Source organism: Danio rerio, chromosome 15, assembly GCF_049306965.1.
Source record: "Danio rerio strain Tuebingen ecotype United States chromosome 15, GRCz12tu, whole genome shotgun sequence".
Lineage (NCBI taxonomy): Eukaryota > Metazoa > Chordata > Actinopteri > Cypriniformes > Danionidae > Danio > Danio rerio.
The window spans coordinates 26497501-26513817 of NC_133190.1; the positions used below are offsets into that span (position 1 = coordinate 26497501).

Sequence of the window (16317 nt, forward strand, 5' to 3'; positions counted from 1 at the left end):
ATGATAGCCTTCAGGTGACTGGGTGGTTGTTTTTGCATTTCGACGGGCTTTGGATGGTTTTTCTGGCTGAAATCAGTCAGCTACATCTGGCAACACTGATCAGCATTTTTGAGCAAATCTTTTGACTTATTGATTTAACATCGTCATCGTCATACATTATTAGTGGATAAATCAGCTTTCTTAAGCAAATCAATAAGTTTTTGGTTTAATATTTTCATGCATTATTAATGGATGAATCAGCATTTTTGAGCAAGTCATTTTATTTATTGATTCAACATCTTTGCATTATTAATGGTTGATTCAGCATTTTTGAGCAAATCATTTTATTTATTGGTTTAACATTTTCATGCATTATTAATGGATGAATCAGCATTTTTGAGCAAATCATTTTATTTATTGATTCAACATCTTTATGCGTTATTAATGGTTGAATCAGCATTTTTGAGCAAATCATTTTATTTATTGGTTTAACATTTTCATGCATTATTAATGGATGAATCAGCATTTTTGAGCAAGTCATTTTATTTATTGATTCAACATCTTTGCATTATTAATGGTTGATTCAGCATTTTTGAGCAAATCATTTTATTTATTGGTTTAACATTTTCATGCATTATTAATGGATGAATCAGCATTTTTGAGAAAATCATTTCATTTATTGATTCAACATCCTTATGCGTTATTAATGGTTGAATCAGCATTTTTGAATGCATCTCTTGAATGAGTGTTTCAACAACAAAATTCATTTTTAATAGGCATCAAGATATTTTTAGATTAGTAATCGATGAACTCCTATTTATATCAGTTTAATCTGTTTACATCTGCATTACGTTGTTACAATTTAAATGTTTGTAATGCAAAGATAACGTTAATAAAGTAATGATTACTCGTATCATAATGCATCTAGTTCAAACGCAGATCTGAATATATTCTCTGTTTTCATGTTTATAAAAAGTTTTAACAAACACAGCCGAATTGGTGCCATTTAGGAACAAGATTTTTGTGGGTGTTAGAATCAAGATTGCAGCTCAAGCTGGAACCCTGGAAGTGTGTGTGGGCTTAGATTTGAGTGCTCTGTTATTTGGGATTTAGTCTAGTTTGTTTGCTGATATACTGTCAGTGAATTTTTCAGCATCTACAAAGGATTCATTTGTTGTACTCTGAAACTCTTTCATATACCCACATGCCTCCTTTATGTCTCAGGCAAATACTGTAAAAGTCTTATTTCTGACAGCTGTACTCTTGCTGATTCAGTGTCCAGAGTTGATACTGAAGACTAAAGCTACCCAGCTACTTGTAATAACCGATAACTTCTGTCTTTAAGCACCAGATCTTAACCATCAGGATACTGCATTGAATGTTTATACAGACTCAGTCTTTTTGTGGTGTCGCTTAGTTGTACCTGCTTGTCTGTTCAGCAGGGGGCAGTGTTGTTCTGCTCATTCTGTTGTGGCTGGGGATTTATTTACAGTACCTTGGTCTACAGTCGTTATTCTTCTTAATAGAGGCAAAATAGTGTACAATAGAGCTTCTGGAATAGCAGTCGATATACACTAGCTTTCAAAAGCTTGGGCTCAGTGAAATCTTTTTGTAAAGAAATGGATTGATGCATTAAATAGTTTGAAAGTCACAGTAGAGGCGTTTATTATGACATACAAGGATTTTCATTAGAATGCAGGTACAAATGCTGTATTGTTGACTTATAAGCACATTTATAATGTGCTTAATGATTGTATTTTCATACTTTGTTATTGATTATTTTATCATAACTAAATTAAGTATTGCATTATTTACAAACTAATTATTTAAGAATAGGCGCTATTTTAAGGTCATTCAGAATGCATAAGTAAATGCTTAATACTATTCAAATTAACATTTATATTTCTTTTTATTCAGGCATATGTATGAAGTTACGTTGTATATTAATAATTGCTTTATTAAGTCAACCTCATCTAATTTTGTGACCCAATATAAAGTGAGGACTATTTATGCTTTATAAATCCCCAATAAATGATAAATAAAGTCTTTGCTACATTTCAAACAGGAAAAATATAAAATAAAGGACTTTATTTATTTCTATTCATTTCAAGATACACAAATGAAACCGTATCAAATGACAAATAAATCTTTGCAATGTTAACTAAAATAAATTACTGTACAGTTTAAACTTCACTAAATAACATTGAAATGTTGCATCATAATATAGTATTAACTTAACATATTATAACTTAACAGTATTAACATAACTAATGTATTGTTTTATACAATTAATTGAATTGCATCTATTTCTAATTATGTTTGAACACTCCTGTTCAAACATTTTCAATTTGGCAATGTTTAAAGTTTAGAGTAATTTATTATCTATCTGTTTTTATATAAGATTGCAAACATTTATTGTTCATTTTTAAAGGAATTAATAAAGCATAAGTAGTCCTCACTTTAGATTGGGTCACAAAACTGTGTGAAGTTAAATTAATAAAGCATTTATTAACATACAAATTAACTATAAATGTATGCCTGAACAATAAGATATACAAATGAGAATTTGAATAGTTTATTAATCGTTTACTAGCTCATTCTGAATGATTCAAAAATGATTCTAACATCAAAAATGTGCTTATATAAGTCAAGAAAACAGTCAGCGTAGCTGTATTTATAAATTGTTAACGTCTGTTAATGCAGAGTTATTACTTAAGAGTTAATAAATTAACTATTTGCAAATGCTTAATAGGTGATTCATATTGTGTAGTTATTATAAAGTGGTAGCAGATTTTCTTAACTAATGCTAACCAAGTTTATGTGATAGTTTAACTACCATAATACTTAAAGCCTTAGTAAAAAAGTGACTGAATAATAGGCAAGCTTTTTTTTTTTTTTTTTTTACAAGTTAAAATAAAGAAAAACAAGATTGATTTTAGTCTATTAGTAGCCTTGAAATATTACATGTTCTGCTCTCTAGACATCATCTCTCAGAAGTGTTAACAAATGCAAAGGCATGTATCGGTCGATTACTAATTGGCAACTAATTCTTCTGGAAATGCATGGAAGAGTCAATAATATGTGTGCTAACGAGTGCCTTCTTGTTGTGTACAGTACTGAAGACTTGTCTGTCATGTTCTAACCTCTTCTTCTCTACTTGCATGCTGCATGCCGTTACAAAGCAGAAGCTGATGAAGGTAAAGAAAATGAATGTTATATATCAGCACAACAAGCAAACACCTCATTTGTGTACGTGTGTGTGTGGTTTTATGTTGTTATCATAGTTGCCAGACATTTCCATTTGCATTCCTATTGTCTTCTTTTTCTCTCTTCTTTCATTTCTCTGCTGGGCTCCTTTTTCTTTCAGAGGTTTCTAACCATGTCTCAGTCTTGAAGCTTAGATAAAACTTTAGTTGAAATATGTGGGGAGCATCGTAACTTTGTTGTCTTTTAAAGCTGGAGCTCTCTGATGTTTCTCCATGTTGTAGACTTTTCATTTCTGCAGTGCTTTTCTGTTGTTAAGACGCAAACGCAAATAAAAAAGCCTGTTCGCTCTCAGTTCTTGTTTATTTTTGGCGTTCATCTATTGCACCAGAGGCTTGCATTGTTTTCTTTCTCTTCTCTCTCTCTCTCTCTCTCTCTTTCTCTCTCTCTCTTCACTTCAGTGTCACTCTTGTCATTTCTGACTCTGTGGTTTTGCTCTTCGAGGTCAGTCGGAGCAATATCTGCTGGAAACATTGGAAAAGGATTTAAAAAGCTGACATTTTCTGTGATTTCTAAACATTAAAACTCTGACAACATCAGACCCATTCTGACAGTTTTGAAGCTGAGTTATATACAGTATGTGCTTCTCTGCAGTGGTTGTCAAAATACCTCTCAGAAGTTTGGGATTGGTAATGTTTTCATGTTTTAGAAAGAAGTCTTTTCTGCTTTCCAAAGATAAATTTTTTATCGAAAATACAATATAAGCAGTAACTTTGCTAAATGTTTTTGTGCATATATGTTAAAATGCGGTTCATTGCTCTGATTCAAAGCTGAGATGTAATTTGTCTAGTCTTCAATGTCACATGGTTTTTCAGAAGTCTTTTTAGGCTTAAACTATTTTTAGTCCATGTTTTTGTCTAAGCTAGGATGCATTTTGCTTTCAGAATAATTCAGTAAATACAATTTTTAAAGTTGCATTTATTTGAATAAAAATAAATAAATTGAGGGGCGAGGCAGTGGCGCAGTAGGTAGTGCTGTCGCCTCATAGCAAGAAGGTTGCTGAGTCACTGGTTCGAACCTCGGCTCAGTTGGCGTTTCTGTGTGGAGTTTGCATGTTCTCCCTGCCTTCGCATGAGTTTCCTACGGGTGCTCCGGTTTCCCCCACAGTCCAAAGACATGCGGTACAGGTGAATTGGGTAGGCTGAATTGTCCGTAGTGTATGAGTGTGTGTGTGGATGAGTGTGTGGATGTTTCCCAGAGATGGGTTGTGGCTGGAAGGGCATCCGCTGCGTAAAAAACTTGCTGTATAAGTATAAGTTGGTGGTTCATTCCGCTGTGGCGACCCCAGATTATAAAGGGACTAAGCCGACAACAAAATGAAATGAATAAAATGAATAAATAATAAAAGCTGATGGTCATTTGGAAGGGTGATATATCACAACCTCCAAAAAATATATAAAAAATATATAACCACAAAAATATGAAGCAGCACAACTGTTTTCTATATGGATAATAATTAGAATTGCGTTTTGAGAATCAAATCATCAATTGCAATGATTTAGACAGAATCATACACTGAAGACTGGAATAATAAAAATGAAAATTCAACTTTAAGTCACAGAAATGCATTTTAAGAAATATTCCTATAGATAAGGTATAATAGTTTTAAATAGTATTTCACAATTTAAGAGTTTTAATTGCCCTTGTAAAGCAGAAGAGACAAAAACACGGAACATTTTACTGATCCTGATCCCAGACATTTGAACGGTTGTTTATGCTGAATATGAACAATATGGAGCCAATTTATACATTTTGTTATACAAAAATTGTAACATTTAAATAAATTATTAAATTAATATTAGTTCAAAATAAATATGATACTTAAGCAAATTATTAATATATTAATACTAAATATACAATTATTTAATAAATTATTTATTTTGTTATTTAATTAATGAGAAATGTAAAATTGTGAAAAAATAATCATATATTTATTGATATCATAAGCTTAAAAAATTATTAGATATACTTAAATACTTAAAAGATATTTTGAAACTTATCTCTGTTACAAGTAAATTAATTATTTAATCTAGTCTTGAATGTATTTTCTTTTACCTTCAATAAATTTGTTCATGTTTTTGGAGGATGAGGACATGTCACACAGTCTGTCCATGGCATCTGCTTAATTTGGCAACTCTTTACCAAGTAACAGATGGATTTGCATGGAAATACCACAGAGATGGACTGGATGACAAACTTGAATAACAAAAAAAGAAAGAAAATTGGACAAGATTCTCCTTCCTTTTAAAGCCGATGTTTTAAAGAAGCATAATCACTGAGTTAGTTTTACTTTTATTATTATTATTATTATTATTTTATTTTGACAAAAAGAAAACAGCAAGCATAACATAAATTCCCTGACACATAGCAAAATTGCACATACAGTAATATACACATGCCAATAGCCATAGAGGATTGTTCTATAAGCATCACAATACGGCAATACGTTAGTTTTATTGTTGACAAAAAAAAAAACAAAAAAAAAACTGTAGCCTAGATTTCATTCAAACTAAAAATCCCTGCTTTTTTTCCTATTCCAAACCATTTCCTAGTGTTCTCAAAAGTGTATAATTATTATTAACAGCTATAGTGAAAATATGGAAATACCTATTTGATATATCAGCAGAATTGTGAAAGACTTTTCTCAGATACTAAAAGAGCCCCAGAGTCATCAGTTCTGCTTCAGTCAATATGATGCTCACTCTGTCATCTCTGCATCTCCCAGCGGGCCGGAAGCAGTTTGCACGTCATGAATGGGCCCAGAAGGCTGCTTACCTGTTGGGTTGCACCCTGGAAGAGCTCTCATCTGCCATCTTCAAACACCAGCCCAAAGGAACATTACAGAGATCCACCTCATTCCGCCAGGGACCAGACGATGCTGGCACAGGAGACAATTCAGGTCAGGTCTTTATCTAATACAAAGGAATTGTGATCGCTGGCTTTGCCAGTGATAAGATTGAGATATAATGTAAAAGTTTTGTCTTGCAGGTCCAAAAATTACAGCTTTGGAGTGTCTGGAGGCCATGGCTGCTGGGCTTTACTCTGAGCTATTTACTTTGGTCATCTCACTTGTTAACAGGTAAGGATTCTTTTATTTTCATGTGTGTCAACAGGGTGATTTGTTTGCCCTTCCAGTGGCTTATTGAGTTACTGGGAAACCAGTTTGATTATAGCCATATTAAAAGATGACTTGAACTTTAACTAATTTAAAAATATGTTTTAAACATTAGTGTTAAATGCCTAAAAATGTCTTTAAATGCCTTTGTCCTCTTTCTCTGAATGTGCCATTTAATATTTATAGTTGTTTTAAAAAGTTGCATTTTAATTCTAAAACGATACTGTAAATAATAATAATAAAAAGGTTTGTGCCTTTTTTGTATTGTGCTATAATATAAATGTTTAATTTAGTGTTAAACAAAGCAAGGTTGAACAAATGAAAAAAAAAACTTTTTATTATGAATCAATTACTTTTAATAATTTTAACTATGTAATGATTTTCTATTCTTTATAGAGTGACAATAAAATTACTTTTGGAGGGGGGTTAGCCGTCAGACCTTTAGTCAAAAAAAGTAGCAAAACGTGGCAAAATTTTAAAGCTAAATAATAAAAATAAAACATAAACTAAAAAGAATTGTCCACATTGATTTTCTGATATTGTGATTTTAGGGTTTTTTACACCTGTAGACCGATTGTTTTGTTCTGAAACGGGGAATAAAAGGGTTACAATGTTGCTATTTGCCCTTGGTGCGGTTCGCTTTTACACTGCAACGTTTCCAAACGAATCAAAATTGCTAAAACAAGTCGCGTGTGAGTAAAATCTCACATTAGTCAGAGTTTCATGGTTTATTGTTCAGAGTCTCGCTCAGCTGTCATTCGTCCTTATTTTAATTTATGGCATTATAAGCGAAAAGCTGCGCTTTCATTTTGAATGGTAACACCCACACACATCATCACCAAATATAAATCAGAGGTAAGACTTTCTCATACATAGCTGTTGGCTAGAACTATGCATTATAGGGTTTCCATTATAGAGAGAAATAACAGATAAACTAAGACTGCAGTTCAGTCAAATTTCCTAACAGATAAACAGCTCTTGTTATTGGTCAGCATGGTTTCAATTTTATATCTGACATGAACACGCGTTTACCAGTAGGAATGATGACATTTTGCCCTAATTGTCATTCTCTCTTCTTATAACCATATATGCCTATTACAGATCCATAATACACTGTGATATAGCCTGGTTTATTAGTTCATTGGATCACATTGCTTTCTCACTACAAACGATCCGCTTCCGAGTTTGTTTCAATCAAGCCGAGACTACCTCATTCAGGCCATCTCGGATTGATTGTTTTGGCGTGGATCTGAGCATGATTGCTGGATTCACATATGCCAAACAATCCGCGCTAACAGGGGAAACGCGCCAGGTTCCGCAACAAAAGTCTAGGTGTGAAAGCACATTTAATCTTGTATTTTGAAAATACAGACATTTGTTTAAAAAAAAGGGAAAATAAAAAGGGAAAAATAAAAAAGACATAGATTTTAAACTGTTTACCGCTGTTTTTAATAATTTTATAAATAATTTGTAAAAAATATTTGGTAGCACTAGTGGTGCACACTATTTTAGGATATTATGCCAAAAACAATAGAAAAAAGACTGTAAAGAGTAGTAATGGGAATAGGCTTTTTAATGGCTATTTGTGCAAGAGAAGTGTATTTTTTAGGCACTCTAACCTACATTAAATATGTATCTGTTGTTTGTTTGTTTGTGCTGGTATAGAGCACTAAAGTCGAGTCAGCATTCCCTGTGCTCTCTGCTTATTGTGGACACACCGGGATTCCAGAACCCAAAGTTAGCCAAGCGAGAGCGTGGTGCCACCTTCGAGGAGCTCTGCCACAACTATGCACAGGAGCGTCTCCAAACACTTTTCCACGAACGCACCTTTGTACAGGAGCTGGAGCGCTACAAGGAGGTGCAGCAATCCATCGCATCATACCACACAGTTCCTGTCTGAAGCTCAGTTCATTTAAACTGTGTTTAGAAAGAGTTAAATCACTGCTGATTTTGTTACAACCTTGATTTTCTATTGCAGTTTTAACATGTTTCTTTTTTCTAAGCTGTTGTAATCAGATTTGCTTACCTTATTACAAGAATCAATACTCATGTTAAGTGCATGAGCCAGTCACAGAAGATGCTGTAAGCGAAATGTTCTGGAACTCCCAACAGACTTATTGGCATGAGATGAAAGTTTAATACTAAAAATACATATTTTACTCTTATTTTACTACTTTTTTTTTTTTTTTTTTTTTTTTTTAATAAGTGCGTGGCACAGGTCTTACATGCTCTGAAATAAAGGTAATGCGAGCTGTCACTGGGGTGGTACCATTTCAAAGGTACACATTAGTACTTAAAGAGTTTATATTGGAACCTCAAAAATAAATACTAGTACCTTACATTTTTAAGAGAAAGACCTTTGTACTTTTTAGATACTAAGGGTGCTTTCACATCTGTAGATCGCTTCATTTGGTTCGGACCAAGGGTAATAAATGATACACTGTTGCATTTTCTGCCGTCTTTGGGTCGTTTTCACACCACACTGCTGGCTTTGGTCCGAACCAGTTGAAACTAACCAAAATGCAGTCATCTGACAAAATCCACATCTCTCATTGGCCAGATGTTGTTGAACATATTTCCTAAACTTCTTGTTGATTGGTCAGAATTCACGTGCGGGAAAATGCCAGTGAACTCCCGCAGGTAAACAAAACCTTTTACTCTGGAGGGACGACTGCGCTGGCTGATTGTATCCCTGCTTTAGACAAACTATACATTACGAAAATGAAGCGCGGCTGTGGCTGGAAAACAAGTGTTTAATGCATCGCTCGTCACTTCAGGAGGAGGCGTGAATTAATTTAGTTAAACTGCGACATGGTCATCATGCGTAAATATTACCAACGATCCATCAGGTAATGTTTTCCCCCCTCTCTCTGTTGGTAAAGCGCTGTCAACAAATATTTTTTCTCCATATCCCATAATGCACAGCGCATCGGCTTACGGCAGCTGAATTAGTCCAAAACGAGCAGTACTTTTTGCGGTTGGACCTGTTTTAGTACGGATCATATTCTCACCACAAACGAACCGCTCCAGGGTTCGTTTGAAAGCGTACCGATACCACCTCTTCAAGCAGGTCTCGGTATGCTTATTTGGTCCGCTTTTGGTGCGCACTCGAGTACGATTGCTGCATTTTCACCTGCCCAAACGAACCGTACCAAAAGGGGAAACGAACTCTAGTGCGATTCAATCAAACCAAATAAGGCAGGTGTGAAAGCACCCTAATATGCACTCTTCAGGTATTAATATTGACCATTTACTGTAGGTACAAATTTGTACCTTTTGAAAAGGTACCACCCCAGTGACAGCTTGCATACCTTTATTTCTGAGAGTGCACCATGAGCAAAGTATTTAAGGGGTCATCTTTTGGGGAGAATCTCTCTGGTGCTATATGCAGGACATTTTCCAGTTTTACAATAATCTAATCTATTTACATTTTGAAATTCTATTAGGGAGCAATGAAGAGTCTAAACTTCTGTGTACACCACAATACAAACAACCTGGGGCCTGCACCACAAAGCCATAATAGCTGGTTAGCCAGATAAGTTTTAGTTTAGTTTACACCAAACCTGGGTTTTAGGTACCATGAAGGTAGATTGGCTTTAATTGCTTTTTGTTGCCATGGCAGCATACACTGCAAAGCTAACTTGCTCTAGGTTAGGTTATGTTCTGGTTGAGACATCACAAACTGAGATTCCACCAATCATCTGTGAGCAAACTGACACATGACTTAATAAGGACACTCCCCCCATTTCTGCTGATCAAATTAAAGGTTATTCAAAGATTATTCATGATATATGTTTTAAATGATTTATATTTTAATAGTGATTTACATTATATCTGTAATCCATTGTATTTTAACTTAAATGCTATTTTCTTGTTTGATTAAACATAAATGTATAGATGGTTGCAAAATAAGAATTGTTTTCAATCAATATGAAGATAAAAGGGAAAAAAAAATTTGAGGTTAACTTACAGTCAATAGCCCCTTTCACACAGTGATATTGGTAAATATCCAGAAAATTTCCAGAACAACTTTACCAATAAATTAAAAATAGCGCTGTTCATAAAGGCACCGATGTTTAGGAATTTTTCTGGAAAAGACCATTCAAACATCCATTCCAAAATACTGGTAAATTTTACACTGGGAAAGCTTTTGTTGATAGTTTTACTTTTTATTAAGGTATGTGTGCCGGCGCTCACCAGAGCACTCCTTTATGTGCACATGCGTCAAGCAACTAAAGCAGAGCTTAAAGGTAAAGAAACAGCGGCTTATCATAAGCATTTTATCGAAAGTTTTTTTACATACAGTAGTTGGCATTGAGAAGGAACAAAGAAACATTAATTAGCAGCTAAATGTGTCCGGAAAATTTTCAAAGACTTTTATTTTCATAATCAACGTGGATGTGAATGCGCCTGATTGCTCTGATTGGAACATTCTAAAAGTGAACACGCTCTTTCCGGCAATTTTCATTCTGCGTTTACACAAAGCAGCATTCCAGCAAATTACCAGTAATGTTACAACTTCTCTATCCGGAAAATTAACGGAACAAATTTACCAGTATTTTCAAAACATTTTACACATGACCTCTTTCCAGAAAATTCTGAAAGGTCTGTATCTGTGAAAGAGGCTTATGTATAGAGGTGTTTACAACCTCAGTTGCACTAATAAAGCTTCTTTTGTCCTTCAGCTCTTGTCATCTTGCTGTATAAAGGCTTTTAAATTATTCATATTTTAAAAACTTTTTTCTTTCCTAGTAATTGCATCGACTCTCTCAAGAAGTCAATCTTAGTTTAGTATCTTAGTTTCGAGGCATGTGTTTGATGCCCCACTTTCATCCGCACATGCTCGTGAACTCAAAATCCGAGCAAACTGATAAAGTTTATGACGACGGTCGAGGCAACAACAAAGCCAGATTGATCTGATTTAATTTTGTCAACTCAAAACTAATCCTGTAATTTTGAATTTGTTCAGCCATTATATCAATATCATTGTGCAGGCATCTATTCACCCCAAATAATAATAATAAAAAAAAAACTGGTAGAACAAAGTTAAGACTTGTAGCTCTCATGATGGTATATTGAGGTTTTGTTTATATGCAACTAACTGAACATTATTTATGATATATAATGGCGATTAAATTAAACCGTCCCTTTAAGGTGTGCTCAATCAATTGTAAATTTTAATCCTGTGTAAAAATCTTTCATTCTTACACAGCTCAGCTCTACAAAAGCACCACTGTTGTAGAATCCACTTTAACTATCACACTCTCAGCTTGATTCCTACCATCATCATGATGCAAGATGATTGACAAGTGATCAATGTGGTTGGTTATGTTTCTTTTGGCCAGAGTCTAAGGCAGTCTCAAATATAATCCTAATAAATCTCCACTAAGAGGTCTGAGTGGCGTTCCGTACAGCTCGCTTACAGCACTTCTAATCAAAGCTCTTGAAATGATCAATTTTCATGCTTGAGTTGTGATTGATTCTGATTTCAAGCCCTTTTCTTTGATTTCATTATGGCTGCAAAATCATAGAACAAGAGAAAAACAGATTTTTAGATCTTCTAAATAAACTGTAACCTTTAACCTGAAATCAGTATGTAATCGTAGCTGACTAATACTCCCTTTATCCCCGTTTAGGAGAACATAGAGCTTGCATTAGATGACATAGAGTCCAGTACATCTCTGTCTGTAGCAGCTATAGACCAAGCCTCATCTCAAGCATTGGTAAGCAACTCTTTCATCCCGTCCTCATCTCTCCTTCTCTCCTCAGGTTTCTGTTGTGCATCCCAGGCTGTCCCCAAAGGGCCCTTACTTGGTGTTTTTTTAGTTTTTAGTTTCAGAAGCGACTTGAATCATTGAGTTTTGCGTTGTCTTCTTTAATGCTGAGGGAAATTCACAGTTTGACTGCTCGAAAGTTGTAGTTGATGACTTTCGTGTTCTTTAGTTTGTCATTCGAGTGTGAACTCAACCTTAGAGTTGTTATCTGTGGCGGCAAGTTATTAGATTGTCATTTCTAACCATTCGTTTCGGGAGCATTGTGTCAGGAACGTGCCATTCTGGGATGTTAATGAGAGCAGAGAGGCAATTTTTTTTTCTCTGTATGTGTGTGTATGTATATGTGTGTGGGTGGGTGGGTATTGAGGAGAAAGCGTCCTCCCTCTTCCTGAGGCACAGCGTTCAGCATCTTTCCTAACGAAAGCACTTTTGATGACATTGTTTCTCTCTCAAAATGATTCGGGACATCTAGTCAGATCTGAAGTGGAATCAGACATATACAAGGAGCTCTACATGTTTTGCTGGTGTATATATTTGTAGCTTTGATTTGAAAATGTGAACTATTGATTTGCATTTCTTGTATGTGGTTGTATGAAGTATTTATGTAGTACATACAAGGATGTGCCATTGGATGTGAAGACTCAGCAGGCATAGAATGATGCTTATTTAGTGAAAAAGTGAGATAGTGATGCGTGAGCCAAATACTACTTTTCAGTTGTGAGCTGCTTTACCCTCAATAGAGAATAGGATAGACCATGACAATATCCTCTTTCTCTTTTTCTTCTCCTTAATTTTCTTCTACTTTCCTTTCTTTTTCCTCTTCTTCCTCTTTCTCTTTTCCTTTATTTTCTTCTTCTTTTTCTGTTTCTTCTTTCTTCCGTTTCCTCTTCCTAATCCTGTTCTTCTTCCTCTTCCTATTCTTCTTTTCTTTTGCCCTCTTTTTAATCATAGTCTTCTTTTTCTTTCTCCTCCTCTTTTTATTTTTCTTCTTCTTCCTCCTTTTTCTCTTTTACTTTTTTCTTTTTTCTTCCTTTGCTACTTTTTCTTCATCCTCCTCTTTTTCGTCCTCTTTCTTCTCTTTTCTTTTTCCGTCTTTTTCATCATCGTCTTCTTTTTCTTTCTCCTCCTCTTCTTCTTTCTCTTTCTCTTCTTTTTCTTCCTCTGATTTTTTCTTCTTCATCCTCCTCTACTTCTTCCTCTTTCACTTTTTCTTCCCCTTTCTCTTCTCCCTCTTTCTCTTCTTCTTCTTCCTCATCCTGCTTCTTCTTCTTTTTCTTCCCTTTCCTTTTCTTTCTCTTCCTTTCTTCCTTTTTCCTCCTCTTTATCCTCTTCCTCTTCTTACTCATTCTCTTCTTACTTCCTCTTTCTCCTCTTCATCCTCTATTTCTCTTCCACTTTTCTTCCTCTTTTTTTCTATATATTTTCATCAGCTTCCTTTTCCCCTCCTCTTTCTTCTTCTTCTTCTTCTTCTTCTTTTTCTCTCATTCCTCCTCTTCTTCTTCTTTCTTCCTTTTTCTCTTTTTCTTCCTCTTCCTCCTTTTCTCCTCCTGCTTCTTCTTTTTCTTCTTATTCTTTTATTCCTTTTCCTCTTCATGTTTTTTTCTTCCTCATTTTCCTCTAATTTTCGTCTTCCTCTTTTTATTCTTCCTCTCCCTCCTCTCTCTTTTTTTCTTTCTCTTCTTTGTCTTTTCCTCTTTTCTTTGTCCTCTTGCTCTTTTGCTTCTTATGTTTCCTCTTCTTCTTCTTTCTCTACCTCTTTTTTCATATTCATCTTCCTCTTCCTCTTCTTCTTTATCTTTTTTATCATCTTCCTATTTTCCTCCTCCTCCTTCTTCTTCTTCTTCTTCTATTTTCTCCCTTTTCCTTCCCCTCCTCTTTTTCTTCTTCTTCTTCTTCTTCTTCTTCTTTTTCTTTCTTTTTTCTTCTTCCTCTTCTTTTTCCTCTTCATCCTTTTCTTCCTCTTCTTCTTTTTCTCTTTTTTCTTCCTCTTCCTCTTCTGCCTCCTCCTCCTTCTTCTTTTTCTTCTTTTTCTTCTTCTTCTTCTTCTTCTTCTTCTTCTTCTTCTTCTTCTTCTTCCTCTTTCTCTTTTCTTCTTCTTTTTCTTCCTTTTCCTCTTCATGTTTTTTTCTTCCTCTTCTTCCTCTTATTTCCTTCTTCCTCCTCATCTTCATCTTCTTCCTCTTCTTTTCTTTCTCTTCTTTCTCTTTTCTTTTTTCTTTATCCACTTCTCCCTTTTTTCTTATTTTCCTCCTCTTCTTCTTTCTCTTCCTCTTCCTTTCCCTTTTCCTATTCTTCTTCCTATTCCTCCTCCTCTTCTTCTTCTTCTTCTACATCTTCTTCTTCTTCTTTTCACTTCCTCTTTTTTTCTTCTTCTTTTCCTTCTTAATATGATTATTAATGATTTAAAGGTTGCCATCTGCTGATATTTTTTATTGAAAATCATTTATTTTATTTTATTTTATTTTTAAATATTTAAAAGTAAACAATCCTAAAACAAAATAAATGAACTGGTAAAAAAGTATATTTAAAAGTATAGTTTTCTCAGTGCTGGCATTAATATGCTAATCACACACTACACGATGCATTTAATTTAGTCCTTTTCAAGGTATTACAGCAACCAATTACCATTAATATCTCAAGTACCCATCTTTTCTTAAAGATTGATTTAATAGATTGAATAAATAGATTTAAACAGGAATGCCTCGCTACAATATTTGATGCGGTCAGTGATGCATGACTGACTGCAAAGATTGCTATAATTGACATGTACAGTAATATTCACCTTAGATGTTGCGTTTTGACCCCTGTGGTCACAATCAGTCATTAGAATTACAATACCTGTGCTGTCATAGTTTTTCTAGTATTTCCTTGCTCCTAACATCTGATGTTAGAAATTCACAAATTAAATTTAATTAAAAATTATGCAATCGAAAGCTTTCATTAAAACAAGCCCGAAGAGTTAATTAGCCAGCCTCCACCTATCTAGTATTGAGGCAAACTGACAAGCGTCACTCGTGTGAAAAGTAATATTTAAAGACATATTCAGAGTATTCATGAGCCTACGTAATTGCTGTAAGTTCTTTTTGCACACCGGTCTCATCTCTAGTTATTCAGCAGCCTGCAAAGTGTCAGTGCGGTAATGCAGAACAAGGGAGAAGCCATTACTGGCATTAATTGCTTAAGTAGACAGGCAGAGTGTAAGGTTTAAAAATGCCTGCCTGACTGCCCCGCAGCTCTTACTTAATACAGGCCTTTAATGAGGAGCCCAAGACTAATAGCTCATCTTTTTTCCCCTCTCGTTTTCTCCTCCTCTCTCTTATTCTATAAAGGATAGTAATTGCTTTCATGTAATGACTAATGTTGTGTTTGAGGTCATTATCGAAATATGAAATGAAAAGTAAATTAAACAATGCACAGCCTTGATGAATAAAAAGGGGCTTGAATTGCGAGTAAACAAAGTTCTTGAGAGAGATTGAGCTTGTTATAGTCACAAAGCAGCATGTGCAGTAGTCGTGTTGATGAATCATTTGAAGAAGAAGCTCGAAAAATGTGCCACATCTTTGCAAAGAGCGATGAGAGGAATAAGGTAGTGTTTGCATAAGGTTTTTAGAGTTTAAAGTTGTTTTGTACTGTATGTGTGCACGAACGGGGAGTTTCTTTTTTAATTTGAATGGTTCTAGCATATTTTTCCCAAGCCAAATTAATTTTTCAGTTGTTGTCAATGGAAAAGCCGTGATTTTTTTATGCTCTGAGCTGAGCATTTTTGGAAAAGCGAAGGCCACTTCAGCTGTGCAAAAAAGCTTAATTTGGGGTTTTTTGAGTGCAATGCTAATGGTCTAATCTGATGTAATGATTTATGCTAAGCTAAGCTAACCAGACGCAGAGATCTACTGTATGGATTTAAAAACTCAAAGGTTGTTTTAAGTTGAGTTTATTAAAAATTTCTTTAAAAAATTCTTAAATTTCTTTCTGGTTGTTATGTTATATGTCAGACTTTACAGGTCAACTCAAAGTAAAATATGTCATCATCGCCATAAATGTGGGGGCTCGTCCGGGATAAGTAGGGTCCATTTTCTGCTCCCCAAGTTTACAGACCACAGTTTACAGTTCAAGACAAAGTGGCAGTGTCTGAATTCGTATTTCATTTCTCTGCAACAATTTCCATTAAACATATTTTTCCCATTG

General features: G+C 34.6%; 1 protein-coding gene across 50 annotated transcripts in view; it reads left to right on the forward strand.

Annotated features, from left to right (window-relative positions):
• myo18ab (myosin XVIIIA b) overlaps nucleotides 1-16317 on the forward strand; it is a 173054-nt gene that overhangs the window by 81915 nt on the left and 74822 nt on the right. For 27 of the 50 annotated variants that reach the window (XM_073923714.1, XM_073923713.1, XM_073923734.1 and 24 more), the window contains 4 exons: nucleotides 5969-6142; nucleotides 6232-6322; nucleotides 8024-8216; nucleotides 11995-12081. In XM_073923714.1, coding sequence (XP_073779815.1) covers nucleotides 5969-6142; nucleotides 6232-6322; nucleotides 8024-8216; nucleotides 11995-12081 — 545 coding nt within the window. Of the gene's footprint in view, nucleotides 1-3161; nucleotides 3177-5968; nucleotides 6143-6231; nucleotides 6323-8023; nucleotides 8217-11994; nucleotides 12082-16317 lie in introns of all 50 variants that reach the window. The other 23 variants (XM_073923711.1, XM_068213726.1, XM_073923733.1 and 20 more) reach the window with 2 other exon arrangements.